Source organism: Barbatula barbatula, assembly GCF_947034865.1.
Source record: "Barbatula barbatula genome assembly, chromosome: 9".
Classification (NCBI taxonomy): domain Eukaryota; kingdom Metazoa; phylum Chordata; class Actinopteri; order Cypriniformes; family Nemacheilidae; genus Barbatula; species Barbatula barbatula.
The window spans coordinates 13138281-13156283 of record NC_136772.1 but is presented as its reverse complement, the minus strand read 5'-3'; the positions used below and the strand labels follow the sequence as shown (position 1 = coordinate 13156283).

General features: G+C 38.2%; 1 protein-coding gene across 3 annotated transcripts in view; it reads left to right on the top strand.

Moving 5' to 3' along the window:
- dgkg (diacylglycerol kinase, gamma) overlaps positions 1 to 18003 on the top strand; it is a 102737-nt gene that overhangs the window by 80590 nt on the left and 4144 nt on the right. For all 3 annotated transcript variants that reach the window (XM_079463730.1, XM_079463731.1, XM_079463729.1), the window contains 3 exons: positions 3349 to 3439; positions 4271 to 4472; positions 17263 to 17383. In XM_079463730.1, the coding sequence (XP_079319856.1) occupies positions 3349 to 3439; positions 4271 to 4472; positions 17263 to 17383 (414 nt within the window). The remainder of the gene's footprint in view (positions 1 to 3348; positions 3440 to 4270; positions 4473 to 17262; positions 17384 to 18003) is intronic.

The window sequence follows — 18003 nt, the reverse complement described above, 5'->3', positions numbered from 1 at the left end:
GCCACAGTGATACAAGGGCAGAGAGCTCACGGGTCAAAAAGTCATCAGTCTCTGAAGGGATTATGGGAGATGGTTATCTGGGGCCGATGACCAGCAGGGGTGTGTGGGAGTGTGTGTTTGTGATTGTGTTTGAAGAATGAACGTAAAGGGTCGCTGACCCTTAAGATCTGCGTTTTATTGCAATTCATCGGTGCATTTAAGCATGAGATGTTAAGCCACACCCCTTCTTTGCTGTTTTGTGGCGCGGGGAGTTTCTGTACTGATATAAATTCAAATCGTCAATTTTTCTTTTATTGTAGAAAAATGCCTTTAAGGAAGGTCAGATCATGCAGAGGATCTTGGCAAGACTCATCCTCAGGTGTAGATCAGATCCTGGACAGATGGAGAACTAAAGTCTGCAAAACTTTTTTGGTCTCATTGAAATATTTCAAATGAACAATCAGATTGAAATTATAATGGTTGTTATGATGGTTCATTTAAAAGATTCACTCAAAATTATGATTCACTTCTGTTTCTACATCTGCCATTTCTCGTATTTATTTTTGTATTATACAGGCGTCTAACCCTCCTCATAATGTCTCTGGTTGTAGTCTCTGAATCGGAACAATCGCACAGGTGGTCGTCGTCTCCACGCATGTCGAAATGTTCCTTTTTGGCAGGAAGCCCAGACAGCCCCCAAAACACAAACTTGATCCTCATACCAGGAAGCCGTTGGTTTTTACAGCTTCCTCAAGGTGTTTGCAACGCTCAGAAGATGATTCTACAATAGGCCACTAATGAAACGTTACTTTTCTGGGCGACTACATTATACTGTGTGTAGTGAAAAAAAGAGCAAACCATGGCTAATTGTTTTCTTCAGAGTGTCTCAGATGGAGTTTAGCTAACGAGGTTAGACAGCTTGACCCTGTTGAGAATGCAGTGCGTGTCTAATTGTGATCTCAGATCTGCTCATAATCCCTTAATTTGACAAAACGAAGGTTGCAAGTTGGTGGAGTAGAAACTGAGGGACAGGACGACGGAACGAGGTCTTAAAGGAACCGTGCGGCAGAGTATCAGAAGTTGATGCGATATTTACCCATAAATGAAAATTCCTTCATCATTTAATCAATCTCATTTTAAATCTGTGTAACTTTCTTCTGCAGAACACAAAACAAGATATTTTGAAGAATGCTGTTAACCATTGGCGTCACATTGACTTCCATTGTGTAGACACAACACCACAGAGAGATTTCTTAAAATATCTTCTTTTGTGTTCCACAGAAAAGAGAGTCATATACAGGTTTTGAATGACATGAGGGTGAATAAATAATGACAGAATTTGTATTTTTGGGTGAAAAGTGACTGTGATTGATTAAATTGAATCACTATCACTTACTTAGTCTGCGGTTCTGTTTGTTGCTAGTAAACTCTTATACTTTACTGTATCAGGAGGTGGACCACTCTCTGCATTTTTATTTGTTGTCATCGCATTGTTGTTCATTTGCATAAAGGCCGCTTTGATGCCTTGACCACAGTCTCTTATCAAAATGTCTCATTGAAAATGAATGAGCTCCTTCTTTGATGTGGAAGTATAACCATATTATTCCTATTCATATTCATATATTTTAAAGTCATATATTACAAGTCCCACAGCATTCGATCATTTTCTCACTTAAAACGTATCTTTAAGCACCAAAATAGCATTTGTACAAGTTTTCCCTGTGACAATAATTTCTTCATGCCTTCAAATTTACTTGAATGTAACTCTATACCCTTGTTTCATTTAGTAAACATGGATTTATGAATATGCAAATTTGTCCCCACCTCCATTATAGGTATATCGATGTGTCATTCGACGGGTGAGCAGCGTGTGCTTGTGTTGCATATGCAGAGCTGAAACAGCAGCGATCATTAACCTAACCCTTACACAACATACAACAAAAATTGGTTATATTAGGTGACAGTTCCAATTCTCGAACCTGCGCCCATCTCAATTCATTTGTCACCCTCTGTCCTTCCTCTAGTCTGCTAAAACGTTGATGTGCTGCAAGGAAAGTCTAGGCAAACAGGTGTGAGGGAACATGAGTGATGGTGAACTTGGCTTCAACTTTCATGAAGAAACCAGAACCCCTGTTTTGTTTTCATTATGCATTTGCATAATTTATTAAAGCGTCAAGGCTTTTTATTCACACTTAATTAATTTATGTTACATTTTCTATATTTTCTAATTTCAGAGACTCGTAAGCTAGTAAAAGTGGTGGTTCAACATTTTGCCATCACTCATTGGATTCTATCATACATGTATGGTTTATGCATGAGAGGATTTGGTGCTATATTTAGACAATTCAGCCGTTTGCTCCCCCAGCCTGGAGAATCCCCCCATTGCACTGTCTATTATGTAAACAATTTTGTTGTCATTATCAGCAGTACACCCTTTTGTAGGGTCCTGTCACCATCCGATCAGTGTAAATTGCTCTGTTTCATAACTAAAGTGAAAATGCAACACATTTAGAATAGAGAGCAAATTGACAGGCTCCCAGTGTGGATTTTTCTTCTCAGGATTATATATGCGCTTAGCTCAAGAACATCTTTGTTATGGATTCGACCCGTCCTGCTGTGATATATTGGCACCGTCTGTTGTCCTCAGCAACTTCGTCTCAATGCTCAGAGTTAAAGTCGGATTGCAGTCGGGTTCTTGACGGTGGCTATGAGTTTTTCATGAAAGTTGAAGCCAAGTTCACCATCATTCATGTTCTCTCACACCTGTTTGCCTCGACTTTCCTTGCAGCTAATACACTTTTTACCAGACTAGGGGAAGGGTGACAGTTGAATTGGTCAAATGATAAGATATGGGTGTATGTTCAGGAATTGGAACCGTTGCATAATATATCCAATCTTTTGGGGTAAATCCATGTTATATGTTGTTTGAGGCATGCCTGCCTGTGTGCAGGTTAGATCTAAGAGCGGTTAACCGTTTTATCTGTTGACATCCCAAGGTTCTGTAATATTTGTCGTCACACCAGCATTAGCATAGGGGTGCGTAAACGCAAAGTTGTTTGTTGTTCCAACCAGAGAGCAGCTGCAACCTGATTCATCATGAGCAATATAGTTTTAGTTTTTATTCATTTTTTTATGTTAGGTAATGCCAAAATAGTCGTTCTTGTTAGTTCACTGTACATTAAGTAGTGTTAACAGAAACAATATTGGATTTAAAAATGTATTAATGCTGAAATGAACATGAAGTAAGATGAACAAATGCTGAAGAAGTTCATTGTTCATGTTATCTAATGCATTAACTAATGTTAACAAATAACCTTATTGTAAAATATTACAAAAATGTTTAACTTTATAACTTTTGTCTCACCATAGGATGAAAAACAAGTTGTGGTACTTTGAGTTTGGGACAACAGAGACCATCTCAGCCACTTGTAAGAAGCTGAACGAAGGCATTGAAGTGGAGGTGAGTTCAGCCCTGTCGATACTCAAACTTGTTTTGTCTGACAGCCAATGTTGTCATTATATACAGTAAGACTTTTAACTGTGTATCGAGGTCAGCATGTCAGCGAAACAATTCCTCAACAATCTGATTCAGTAGTGCAGTGACTGGGTGTTCTGAACTTCAAATTGCTCTTACACCATTGGATAACAATTCTGTGTTTATATAATCTTAATGCATTACCACTCCGTACTGTTCATCCACCAATTATTCGTAGTCGCTTTTTGGATAATTGCATCATTACATTATCAGCATGTCCTCGGTAAAAGCAACCGTGTTGATGGTAGCGGCATGATCTTAAATGTATCCCCTAAAAACCAGCTGACTCACAAACCAGTTTCTGTTTCAAATCTTTTGCTTTTAAATCTGATGTAACTGAAAGTCTGAGATAGACAGTCATTTAATATCTAATTAGTATTCTCAGCAGTTTCGACACAGATAGAAAAGCAAAGCAGATAGAAAGACATTTGAATGAGGTGCGGTAGTGTTAGGACGGACCGAGTGCTTCTTTCTCTTGTGTGGGATCTAATGCACACTAAAGCTTCTCATTACGTCATAAATGTGTCAGTGTTTGGCTTCTTGTACTTTTCCACTGTACTGACGCCTACGGTTAAATTTCAGGGTGGTCTTTGACATCATTAATATTTTTGGATCGCATTTTTGGAATTGTTTCACATCCATTGTGTCTGGAATACGATTGTTATTTAGATAAATACTTCCCATTAGATGAATGCAGTTAAGATAAGTTACTCTCATTTTTTTCTATACTTACATTTGTCTGGGTTTGTGTCGCAGTGTGATGGCATCATCTTGGACCTCAGCAGCACGTCTCTGGAGGGCATTGCTGTGCTTAATATTCCCAGCATGCACGGGGGCTCAAACCTGTGGGGCGAGACCAAGAAAAGACGTAATTACAATCGCATGAGTAAGAAAGTACCAGAAAGAATGACCGGCATCACTGTTACAGACGCAAAGGAGCTCAAGTTTTGCGTGCAAGGTGAGTCAGAGTTTAGGTAGGTCCTTTATTCACACATGACCTGGTTTATTACTGAAATTTCTTCACAACCTTCTATTTAATAAGAAAATATCCAAGTCAGTGTTTCAGTTCAGTTGTTGCCTCTTGCTGTTTTATTGTCAATCTTTGAAGCTGCGATGATGAAATTGACTGAAACCTCTAATTTCCCATCACTTGTAATCAATTTCAAATGACTAGCCATCCTCAGAAGATCCTCAGGCTATGTGAAGCTGTTTCGTATGCTCTGACTCACAGCTGCTCTAATGAGTGAAAGGCTCTCTGGCTGCTTGTTACGATGATGTTCACTGTGTTTCGGGACTTCCTGCATTAGTTTCCCAAACTGTAAAGCTCTATTAGCCACGCTAATTGTCATTCAGGGAAATCGCGATCTATGTCAGAGGAGCAGCTTTACCATATCAAACGCTACATGCGGGTGTCACCGGCCTTCTAAACATCCTCCAGGGAGGGTATGTCACCACAAACACCCCTGGTGACGGCAGTCTCGGGCCTGGCGTCACCGGCAGCAGTCTCCATCAGAGACGGGGAGCTCAGCTGCCTGTGGTCCCAAGGTCATAGCCACAGCAGGTAGCTGTGAAATATATCTCAGTGCCAGGCCTGTGCTTTATTCAGCTGTTTGAGGATTTTGATTGCTTTGTTTCAGTTATTATTATGAATGGTCTGTTAATGTCTTTTGCTCATTTGTGGCAGCATCTCTTTTAACACATTTGCTTGAATAGATAGTTCACCCAGAAATAAAATTCTGTCATCATTTACTTACCATTTTGTTATTTCCAACCTTTATGACTTTCTTCTACAGAAAACAAAACAAAATATTTTGAAGAATGTAAGTAACCTAACATCTGCAGTCCCTATTGACTTGCATTGGTTTTGTGTCCATACAATGGAATTGTTCCGTTGCCATCTTTCTTCAAAATATCATCTTTTGCATTTTAATTTTTGGGTGATGTAAAATAATCCATAAGTTTTTGGGTTAAACATAAATAAAAGTTATTGAGCAGGTACATATAATGGTTCAAAGTGGTCTGCTTAGAACAACCCGATTCACAGAGATAAACGTGTTAAAAAACGTAATTAAATCATGACAGGTCATGTTGTGATGACATAATTTTGACGTCATTTAAGGGCAGATGGATTAGAGGAGGTAATGGATTTTCCTTGTAGTGAATTTGTTCCTCGTTTTATCACTTTTCTTTTGATCCATTTTAGTTCTCCTCACATTTTACAACTCTCTGCTCCCTCCCTTCTTTTTGCTCTCTCTCTCTGCTCTGTACTCCACTTACTGAACTCGCATGAATCCTGTTACCATGGAGACCATCGGGCCCTTCTGAACTGAGAAACAGCACAGGGATGGAAGAAGAGGGAGGGAGTGGGCTGCTGCTAGCAATGTGACTCATATCAGTAATCTTTAACTGCCCTTCAGGCAGAAATACTCAACCCAGCACATACAGTAGTAGAACAAGAGCTCATCTAATGTCCAGCTCTACTGTCTCTGGTTTATTGAACATTTTTATACACTTTATAAGACTACCAACTTTCATCACTTTGTTGTCATGTTGTCGAAAGGACTCATAGTTGTTTTCGCTCTTATATCATGAGCTCATCTCCACCTCTGAGTGTATTTTGATGTTTATAAGAATAGAAAAAGTTCCTCACCCGCACTGAACAATAAATTCAATGTGACTCAGGGTCTAATGGATGTTGGACTGTTACCCAAACCTGTCATCATATTGGTACAGTATATTTACTGTGCCAGATTGTTGTTGTTCTATAACAATTGTGTAACATTTATTTTCAGTTATTCAATCTGACAATTTGTAATTTAACTTGGCTCTTGGAAATTTCTTGGTTACAGTAGCAAGTTTAAAGTCACCATGAAATCAAAGTTAACTATTCTTATTTGTATGTAAAATTGCAGTGTTTATTATAAGTGATTAATCCGTTATTGAATCGTTGTTTATGTTTTTCGAAGTGGTCTATAGTAGATCTATAACTGTAAACTGCTAAACAAACAAAATATTCTTATTACACAGATCTATTTTATATTTAATATAGTAAACTATATTATACTGTATTTTGTAGTATTAACTATAGTAATTTGATAAATTGTTGCGAATAGTATACTTTAAGATTTACGTCAAGTCAGCTTTATTTATATTGCGCTTTTCACAAGTTTCATTCATTTTCATTAACTATAGTAAGACTCAAAACACTAGCATCAATTCTTTTTAGTAAAGTTTACTGTAGTAAATGCTAAAGTACACTAGAACATTTTCACATGGGAACTTATTCAAATGGAAACGTATTCAAATGTGTAACAAATGTTATTTATAAAGCAATGTTTATAAATGGAAATGTTTATAATGTACTTTAAATGTAAAACTAAAACGGACGGTAGGTTATTTTAGTAAGTCAGTGATTTATGAAACTGATTTATTTAAGAATGAGTGACTCACTGAATCATTATCTAATCCAAAATGTTCAAAACACAGATTAATTTGGGAGAGGACTCCTCAAAAAGACAATTTTTAAAATGAACGTTAATGCGCATATGTACCATTACTTATAGTACTATGATACAATTGTGGGTATTTTGAAGCTTTAGATTCGTGTTATCTCCGCAGCACCGATACACCGTACAACACTATTTGTTAAGTGGCTGTCCAATGGCCAGGCTTCCAACTTTCAACAATCCAATCAATTCAAAGGACAAAATCAAGCCCCCAATCCGTTACACTCAAATAAACAAAACAGATCATAAAAAACACCATTGAAAGAAACGTTTCATGGCAACTTAAAAGGTATGTACCTAGGCTTTACCTTGAAGAACATTGAAATTAGCTTAAATTGTAATGTCTCCAAATTAGTTTCTACTAGCAACTACATTTCTTATGTGATATATGACTGAAATATATTGGCAGGTGGAAACAATAAACCCATTTTTGTGTGTCAGACAGCACACTCGACACCACTTATCTCAAATTAGCTGTTCCCTTCCCTTTCTTTATTTCATGGTCACAGAGGAACAGTCATTTTTGTCCTTTCACCTGCATCCCACATCCTTTAAACTCTCTCCTCTGTATTTCTCTTTATGTCTGGTGACACCCTTCCTACAGCTCTCTAAGCACTCATTGCCTCATGCTGTCAGTTATTTCAGGTCCTACAGTCACGAGGATTTCATTGTTACGTCCCACAAAAAACATGCACATACACACACCTCATAAACACAGTGAATGATTTGTGTTTTATTTTCCAACTCCTGTTGCACATGACAAGAATAGCTATGAAAGTCTCCGCCCCAGAGCATTATGGGAAAGTGGTGATTCAGTGCACGAGAGCGACACTTTCCACTGCGCCTCAGCAGCCAGAAAGGCCAATCGACAGCTTCGCTAATAGCAGGAGTGATGGACGTTTGAAGAGTAGCGCTCTCACCCCATCAGGAGTTCAGAATCATTGAAGATGTTTCTGGCCGAGGGGCCCTTTCCCATGATCTGCATCATGAGAGCTGTGATTGTTGGCCTGCTTTGTGAGAAGAGCTTTGTTTGTGAATGGCATGGGAACAGAGGTTGGGAAAACTGTGAGCTCTTTTGCATGGAGAATGCCGCTGTGAAAGAGGTCTACTACAGCAGTCAGAGAGCGTAGCGCATTAAAATATTATGTGATAATGAGAGTGCGAACATCTCATTTAACAACACCCACCTTGATATATGAGTCATGACGAGTTTTGAACTGATAAACAATGTACAAATTAACACTTATCGTTCATTCGAAAGCTAATAAGATGCTTGTGGAAAAGATGTCACATTATTGACATAATGAGAGCAGCTATAATGAATAGAAAGCATGGAAAAGAAGCGTGTCAGGAGGAGTGTGTTGTGTAAGTAGAGCAGGACAGAATCGAGATAGGAAAGAAGTCTTATAACTAAATAGGAATGATGAGAGAAGATGATTTGTACACTGTTTGTAAGAGAATGTTAAAGGTCCAATGAGTGATTTCTTGGAGGATCTAGTGACAGAAATGCAATATAATGTACATAACTATGTGTTCAGGGGTGTATAAAGACCTTACACAATGAAGCGTTATGTTTTTATTACATTAGAATGAACTATTTCTATCTAATTGCACCACAGGTCCCCTTACATTGAATTCGCCATGTTGTTTGTACAGTAGCCCTAAACGGAAAAACTGCTCCGCAGAGTGTGTTTTGTAAATACATTATCTCCTTCGGCAAAGAAACGAAAACGTGACTGCATCTTAGTTCTGTGTCAGCCACCGTAGTGCTTCGAAGGGGAGTTTTTGAATGAAGCAACAGAAGTGCACATCATGTTATAGAGTATAATAAAAAAGAGCCTTCAGTCACTTAAGTGAGGTGCAATGTCATTCTGCACTGAAAACCCAAACCATGGAGTTTCTCATGCTCTGTCCATGTGCCATGTGACCGGCCTCCCCCGCACCTCTAGCAACCTCTCCAGCTCCCTTGACCATCTGCCTTTACTTCTGCTGGCCCAGGACACTATGGAGACGGTACATGGCAGAGGGAACCGGGAACGCAGTAAATACTGGCTCTCCTCAGCCATGTGGATGCCCACAGAGCCCAGAGAACACTGCGAGAACACTCGGACCACATGAGACCAGTACTGGAATAAATATTCACAGTCTTAGTTTTGGCAGACACGTTTATCCAAAGCCACTAAAAGTGCATTCAAGGTACATTTAGGTCTGTTTAGAAAGATATTGAAGGATGAGCTCAAATTAAATTAGGGGTGAGATAGGGTCACACAGGTAAACTGGGACTTGAAACATTATGTGTTTAAGATGTATCCATTTGCATAATTTCTTAAAAGTATAGAGTGGGATTTAAAGCGGCCACTAGAGGAGAGTTTGAGAATTGCAACCAATCTCTCAGTCCTACGCTCCCCCCTCTCTTTTGAAAAACAACGGTGGCCACCATAGTACAAATATAGTGTCGGCTGAGACACATTGTAGAAACATTGTTAATATTATAAAGACTTTCCAGCAGAGACGCGTTAGATCCCGCGGTACTAAGGCTTTTAATAGAGATACTCATTGATATCTATGGAGATACTTTCCAGCAGAGAGATGTTGGAGAGAAAGAACGTCTAAAAGTCCCCCCAGAGGAGGATGCTTTGATTCGGATCAGTGTGAGTGACATTGTTTGTCAGAACCAAGATATGTTGTTGTTGTAATATTAGCTGTGTAACGGAGCAGTCTTGAGTGTCATTGTTTATCTGGAACCAGTGTGCTGCTTGTATATACAGTAAATAGCAACGCTGTTAAAGGTGTCTGATCTGACAGCAAGATAGCAGTTAGGAGTAAGTTAGTAGACACCAAAAGTTAATTCATCTTAAAAATATTAGTCAACACGACTTTGTATCAAATTCGCTTATAACTAATATTTTAAAGTTGAATTAACTCAACTTTTAGTAACAGGTAACTTTTTTTATTACTTTGAACCAACAAAAACTGACAAATAGTTTTTTACAGTGTGCATATAATAGTTGGAAGTACAAAGGGAAATCACAATTTTCTATTGACTTGTTACTGCTGTATTTCTCAATTTCACAAATTATACATTTTTGAAACCTAGATGTTTATGAAATTTAGATGCTAGTCACTAGAACATTTAGGTACAATAGTCACGTTTTATATTTTATTTGGTTTTTAATTTTGTTTATAGATCAAAATAATTAAGATATGGCTGTGTGGTATGCTGACCTTTGTACTGTAGTGTTCACTTACTGCTATTGAAATTGCAGTTAAAGAATTCAGTTTCCACTCCATCATTGGCAGTGATCAAATAAAGTTTTTTTTAATGATAAACACGGTCAGTGCAGTGCATGTACATAATTTGTTTAGATCACTGTAATTTTGTAAAACCTCTAACACTACGCTGTTTAGCCGGGACTTAATGTCTTCCACGCAATGCATTCTGACTGGTTACGTAAGAAGGCGTTTGGGAGCTATTCTTAGCGTTGCCTTGCTGTGATGTGCTGCCTGGAATAAGAAAGCCCAAACCTGACAGAGCGGGAAACATTTGTGTCGTGAAGAAAATAAGGCTGTCATCAATTTTTCCTCCCTCTTTATTATTTATTTTATCTTCTGCATTAGGTCAATGAAAAAGGGGCTGTGTGTTCGATAATGATAAGTTTGCTTTATGAAACCAAAGACAACGATGGCAGTAAATGCAGAGTTGAATATAGCATTCAGCATATGTGAATATATGAATAAATCATGTTTATTATAGATTTATACATTTTGGATGTTGACCGGTGTACTGTATTTTTCACAATGGAACTGAAACATAGCAGCTTTAATAAGTTGCATGGTGATGCTCAGGCAGTACAGGTTTAAATCTGGCTTCCAACTTTTCCTTTCAATCTTTGCTAACCATAAAATGTCAAGTTTCTTGTGTATCCTTCTTAAGGAATTTTTTTTATATAGATAAATAGTTTTATTATAGATGCTATACACTATGTGGCTGAATTCAGTCTTTAGAGAGACGCCCATCACTTCACATGTATGCATTTGGCAGACGCTTTTATCCAAAGCGACTTACGTTTCATTGTACTATACATTTGTTTCTGACTATGTGCAATCCCCTGGGATATAACCCATGACATTGGTGTTGCAAGCGCCATGCTCTAACCACTGAGTTACAAGAAAGCTTCCCTTCACTTCATTGGAGAGTCACTGTTGAACTAATAATCTGCCCTCTTTAACTCCCTCTTTTCTTCTTATCGCCATCAATCCTATTATTCTTCCTGGGAAAAATCCCAAGATGCTCATGGACCGTCAAGTTCTTTGACATGCCTACTTGTGCGATTGAGAATGTGGTTAAAGAATAGCAGGCACAAATTTATCTGTTAGGGCGTTTTGTAGCTCTCTAAGCAAAGTATGTTTTGTTTACCTCTCAGCAAAGCTCTTCTTTCTGACCTTTCAGAGGAGGGGAGTCACAATATCCTCCAGCAAAGCTGCATAGTCAAGCACGTTCAGACCTCTCCACTTCTCATCAATCAATAAACACTTTATAAACACTGGCAGGCAGCTTTTTCTCTTCAACCGGGTCATGACTCGACAAAAGAGACTCACAAGTCAAACCACATGAAAACCAACAGATTAGAGTCATGAAATCACAGTTAAATCATTTTACATTGCAAAAGTTAGTTTAGATGCACATCTCAAGGAATCTCATGTTAAGGTTTGTTTGGTTTATTAGAGAAATTTGCACCAGTGATGCGTCAGTAATGAAGAGGATGTAGTGAATGAGACCCATTGTCTTAAAAAAGTACACAAATGGAACAGAAGGGTCTTTTGAAAGTTGAATAAATATAAACATACAGCATGATGCAACGTCCAAAGATCATCTGATGCTGTAGCTTGATCTATCAGCCAAATAACCAAAGTAACAAAATGACAAATGGCCTATCCATAGTACAGAATAAAACCTTGAGAAAAATGTTTACTTCATTTTTCTTTCTTACATAAACTCTTACGTAAAGCATCTATACACTTTTTCTAGAAGAGGCATGTAGGCTACTGCTTATAATGCATAAATGAAAGTTTCTCACAAAACTCTTGTTGCGCATGTAGGCGTTTCTGGAGTGTACTCGACAGTTTTAAAGTTGGCAACATTCACTGAAGACTCGTTCTGTGACATCTGCCGTGAGATTTTCTCCGTGAAATATTTATACTTGTGACTAACCTACGGTGACTAACCTACTCCATGTAATATTAACAGCTGCTGAATTTGTTATCTTAATATAAGTGTCCGTCATTTAGACAGTTTCTGCATATCTCCGGTTAATCTTCAGTGTTTACAGAATAGTATCGCACCCTTCAAATATCTGTATCTTTAGTTTGATCGCATATTTAAAAGATGGATACAGCTGTGAGATTATTTCTGAAAACATAGGTCCTGCACGCTTTGTGGGGGGGGTTTGGCCGGACTAAAGTACGTGCGCACCCATTGTCCGGCATCTATCAGTTTCAAACAATCTGCAAATCCAGCGTCTAAGAAAAGTTGTAACGAAACAGATTTTCATGGTCGAAAAAAACTTATTATTATTTGACAAGTTGCATGTCAAGCATGAGAAGACACGTTTAACATTGTAAAGGCAGAAAGGATGAAACACCGTTGCACATCCCCTTTAATATAGAACGTTTTTCAATGTTTGTCGTATGCTAATGTATCTTTATGTATGGTGGCGCTATAATAAATTATATATTTATTAAATTAAATACTTAACATTTTAATATAAACATAATATAAAATATTATATTTCAATCTAATACATGTAAACCAAAGTCAAACACTGTCCTGTGTCGATGTCATTTCTGATTGGTCAGCATTATTCGTGACCTGCATCATCAGCCTTGCTTAAATCTCTATCTGACCGGAGCGGAATAAACCAGACGACAGTTTCCTTCTTAGTTGCAGAAGTTTGTCTGTGTTCTGTCAGGTGACATTGTGAAATTATTAACTGTGTTTACACTCTGGTATACACCGCACATCTAAACAGACAGTTTCTGCCTATCTGCACTCTAGCAAGCTGAAGCGAGTAACCATGAGCTGTTTACTGATGTGTGTCTAAGTACATGTCACACAACAGAGGGGCAGGATACGTTTTGCAGTGTATGTATAGTCAAATTGACCGCTACAAGAAAAATCTGTCTTGATGTGTGATGTGGAATCAGTTTCACTGTTGTCTATGGCAAATGTGGATGGAAGTTTGACCCGGTTCAATGAAACGTCTTTCATGTTCAGGTTGCTCTCTGAAAGGCATGAAATTGGCTGACATCCCGTTCTGTGCAAGTTTTACAGATGCCACATCTTGATCCTGGTTGTGTTTGTTCTATTATCATCTCTAGGTGCATTCACACTCTTGTGATGGGTTACATGTAATATGCCCTTTTCATGTGCTGAATTTGATTGCATTGACTTTTGGAGTAATGATTCACAGAAGGAGACTTTCTAAGAAGTGAAGAGGCTTATAAATCACTCATTTAGTGTCGTCCGTTTCCTCTACTCTTCAGGCATAAAGCCACTGTGTGTGTGTGTGTGTGTGTGTGTGTGTGTGTGTGTGTGTACGGGACATTGCCTGTGTGATCCTGTCATCTGTGCTAGTGTGACTGAAAGAAAGTAAATGAATGTGTAAAGGAATAACAATGTTCCCCAGGAATTTACTAAAGCTTGGCCTTGTTGTAAGCTTAACTGCTGACCTCAAGGCATATACTTTTATCAACTAAATGTGCTTTACTTTAGTCATAAAGGGTATGGTCAATATTATAAATATACCTTAAATATAAGGTATAAATACACATATTTTTGTTCAAAACGTAAACAAATTATTAAATGTTTGAGAAGCTAAACCCAAGGTAACGATCGTCCCATAATCGTTCATTTATTTCTTTATGTGGTTGCGTATTTCTTTTTCCTCAATACAACATGCTAATGAGAGGATGTCGATCATACATCGATGGGCGGGTCTTGCCTGCGCATGGGCATTAACTTAAGGCTAGATGCCAAGAAGCATGAAGTCTAGGCATAACGTTTTTTTCTGAATACACTTAAGGACGATATAAACAGAAAACCCAAGCTTACAGACTGAAGGCAGACGGACGCCCAAATACACAATGACACCTGCATGTCTTATGAGTGGAGCAACCTGTTCTAACTACTGTTTTTTTCTGACTACAACAGGATCTAAAGCCATGTCAAACGTAGCTGTTAACTGACCTAATTCGTGTAAACATGCATTTACTCTAATATAAAGCATAAAGCAAACCCATTCATCGAACCCAAGTTCATGCTCATGCGCACCAAGTTCAGTCAAAAACGCAAGACCCAGCTACTGATATATGATCAACACCCTCTTACTAGCCTGTTGTGCCAAGGAAAGAGCCTTCAGATGCCTTGAGATATGACAAGTCACCTAAAATCAAACTTACTGGTTATTGTAAATAATTATTCGCAATATTTACTGTCGTATCTGCACAAATTTCAGATTTATCATTTACATTTTGTTTTAATAAATGTATCCTCGTATACCCTGCTTTATGAGGGGTCCTTGATCCCCCTCAATTCGAGCACTGGTTAAAACTCTAATTGATTTTATATTCTAAATGCAAAAGATATATATTTTTTACACATATTTATTTTGGTGGGGGCTTTTATGCCTTTGATGATAGGGTACAGTGGAGAGTAGACAGGAAGGCATTGGGAGGATATAGGGGAGCAGTGCTGGCAAAGGACCGCTGAGAACAGGAATCAAACCCGGGTCGCCGTGAGCACATTGGTACTATATGTTGAGACACTAACCACAAGGCTGTCGTCGCTGACATAAAATTCATTTGAAAATCTGACTTGGTTTTCAATGGAAATCATCCACACCGAACCAGGCAAAGCTGCAAATAATGACATTCTTAGTAACAGTGTTTTTAAAGTAAGACCTCAGGGACCTGAGTCAACTTAAAAGGAGATAAAATGTCACTGTGAAACGTTTATCCGTTCAGTCATAGATTTAATGTGTATAGCATGTAAACACTTGACGGGCTTGTCCTGTGTAACATTACTTTCCATTGGAGAAAATTCAATTTTATTTATATAGAGCTTTTCACAATGTGCATTGTTCCAAAGCAGCTTTACAGGGAAAAATAGAAATCCTAAAACACAAAAAAGGTAAAACACACTACGTGGTGTTTTATATAATAAATTCTATTATTCTAGTAATTAATATCTAATGTCAGCAGTCTCCCAGTCATTTATTTAGCATATTTTGCATTTAAGTAAATGCTTTGCTGAAAAGATGTGTCTTTAATCTAGATTTAAATTGGGCGAGTGTGTCTGATCCTTGAATAGTGTCGGGAAGGCTATTCCAGAGTTTAGGTGCTACGTATGAGAAAGGTCGACCCCCTTTGGTGGATTAAGTTATTATAGGTGTTATCAAAAGTCCTTAGTTTTGAGATCTTAGAGAGCGTGATGGGTTGTAGTGTGATAGAAGCTCTGTTGTGTAGCTAACTAAACCGTTTAAGGCTTTATAAGTGATTAAAAGAACTTTAAAGTCAATACGATACCTAAAGTGTAGCCAGTGAAGGGTTGATAACATTGGGGTTATGTGATCGTATTTTCTGGACCTGGTTAGAACTCTGGCAGCTGCATTCTGAACTAACTGTAGTTTGTTTATTGATGATGCAGGACAGCCACTGAGTAGCGCATTGCAGTAGTCAAGTCTTGAGGTCACAAATGCATGAATAAGCTTCTATGCATCAGCCAAACACAGAATATTTTGTAATTTGGCAGCATTTCTAAGGTGGAAAAAGGCTGTTTTTGTGACATTTGAGATGTGATTTCGAAGTGACAGGTTGCTGTCTAATATAACACCTAGATCTTTTACTGTATTTGTTGGACTAACAGTACATCTTTCAACTTATAGGTTATATTCCAAAATATTATGTTTACGTGTCTTTAGTCCGATAAGTAATATTTCAGTTTTATTAGAATTTAAAAGAAGGAAATTGCAAGTCAGCAAATGTTTTATATCTTCGATGCACTCTGCCAATAGCTGGGAGGAATCATCTGGTCTTGATGAGATATATAGCTGAGTATCACCTGCATAGCAGTGGAAGCTAATTCCATGTTTTTTAATAATGTTTCCAAGGGGCAGCATGTATATGAAGAATAGCAAGGGTCCTAGAACCGATCCCTGTGGTAATCCATATTTTACTTGCGTTAGATTTGATGATTCCCCATTTAAATGGATAAAATTGATGTCTGTCTGATAAGTATGCGATGCGTTTGTCTTGAGTGTATTCACTTATAGATAACAGTGTATGATTTGTAAATACGCAACCGGTTTGTCATGTGTACTTTCGCATATAGGAAACGTGACACCTGTGTTAGGTGTTTGTTCGCTTATAGACAACAATGTATTTGGTGTGTCAAGATGGGACACAGAGTTTCTCATTCCCTTTATGTGACCCTTCTATCTTGTTTTGTCGTTGGAAGCACAGGCTTATACAACTCGCTGCATTTTCTGCTGGAAAGGGGGCAGAGACTAGCAGCTCCTTTGTACTTAAAGAGACACACACCACATCAGTGCGTTTCTCCATACATGCAAAACTGGGCAATTAGAGCATATAAAAAAATATCTGTGGAGTATTTCGAACTGAAACTGCATAGACACATTCTGTGGACCCCTAAGATTTATATTACATTTGTGTAAAAGTAGAAATAAAATCTTTCAGAATCCAATATTTACTTAGTTTAGGTTTCCTTGTCAAGTAAATGTATCTTTAATTAAAAATGTTTAGATTCACAACAAGACAAAATACTAGGGAAGAAGATTATCTGCAGTGTTGCAAGGTTAAGCGAATGGAGATTTAGCTCGAGTGTCAGATTCTTCTACTAGAAGAAAAACTGTAATCTAACACAAGCCTTTTTAGAGTTTCACAGATACAAGTAATGTCACAAACTGACAGAGACTGAGATTTTAGAATGAATGCTTGAACTAATTTAAAGAACAAATGATCAGCTTTTTACTTCTGTAGAAATTCAGAATTTTGAATTCAATGAATGTATACTCTTACTGAATGCCAACAATTGTATATTTTTATTTATCTAGCTGAGCAAAAATTTGACGGAACTAAGAATTTCAAACAGTTTTTGCAATTTTTCAAGCTCTAATCTTTCAGTGTCTCTTTCGCACATCAATTTCTTCCTCTCTTGCTAAACAGATCTGAGCGACCAGCTTCTAGAGGTGGTAGGTTTGGAGGGAGCTATTGAAATGGGTCAGATCTACACGGGTCTCAAGAGTGCTGGAAGGCGCCTTGCACAGTGTTCAAGTGTCACCATCAGGTCAGTGGCTGTGCCCTTGCACACACATGCACTCTCACACATTGACCGAGAGGTCAGTTTTTGTTCAGCTCATAGATAAACACATCACCTTCCTGTATAGCTCCTCAGTAGGGCGCTCTCTCTCTCGACCACAGCGGACAATAAATCAGACCTTTGACCCTTGCCAGCAGCTTTCTGAGAAGCTCTTAGTGGTGAATAATGATGTTTGTGGTATGTCCTGACTTATGCTAATGAACTCCTGGAGACTCATCAGGTCTGAGGTTCCACTTCACGTTTTTGTGTGGCTCTGACCCGACTCGCTCCATAAAACCTTACACCTTAACACTAAATGAGCTGGTTATTCACAGGTCTCGCTGTCATTTTAATCACATGTTTATAGGACTAGCCGCATAATACTTTCCAAAATGTGCCTTAATAGAGCATTCATCGTCGTCATTCTCCCATGCAGTGTTGTTTTAACTTGTAGTGTCTCCGGTGAAAAGACTAAACTAACTTTTGGTGTATGTGTGTATGAGCTGCTCAGTGTGTGAGTGTGCGAGTCTGTTAGTTTAGAGTAGAGTAAGGGGGCCGGATGGGTACAGAGCTGTGGGAACAAAGGATGCAATGTTGTAGAGCAGCCT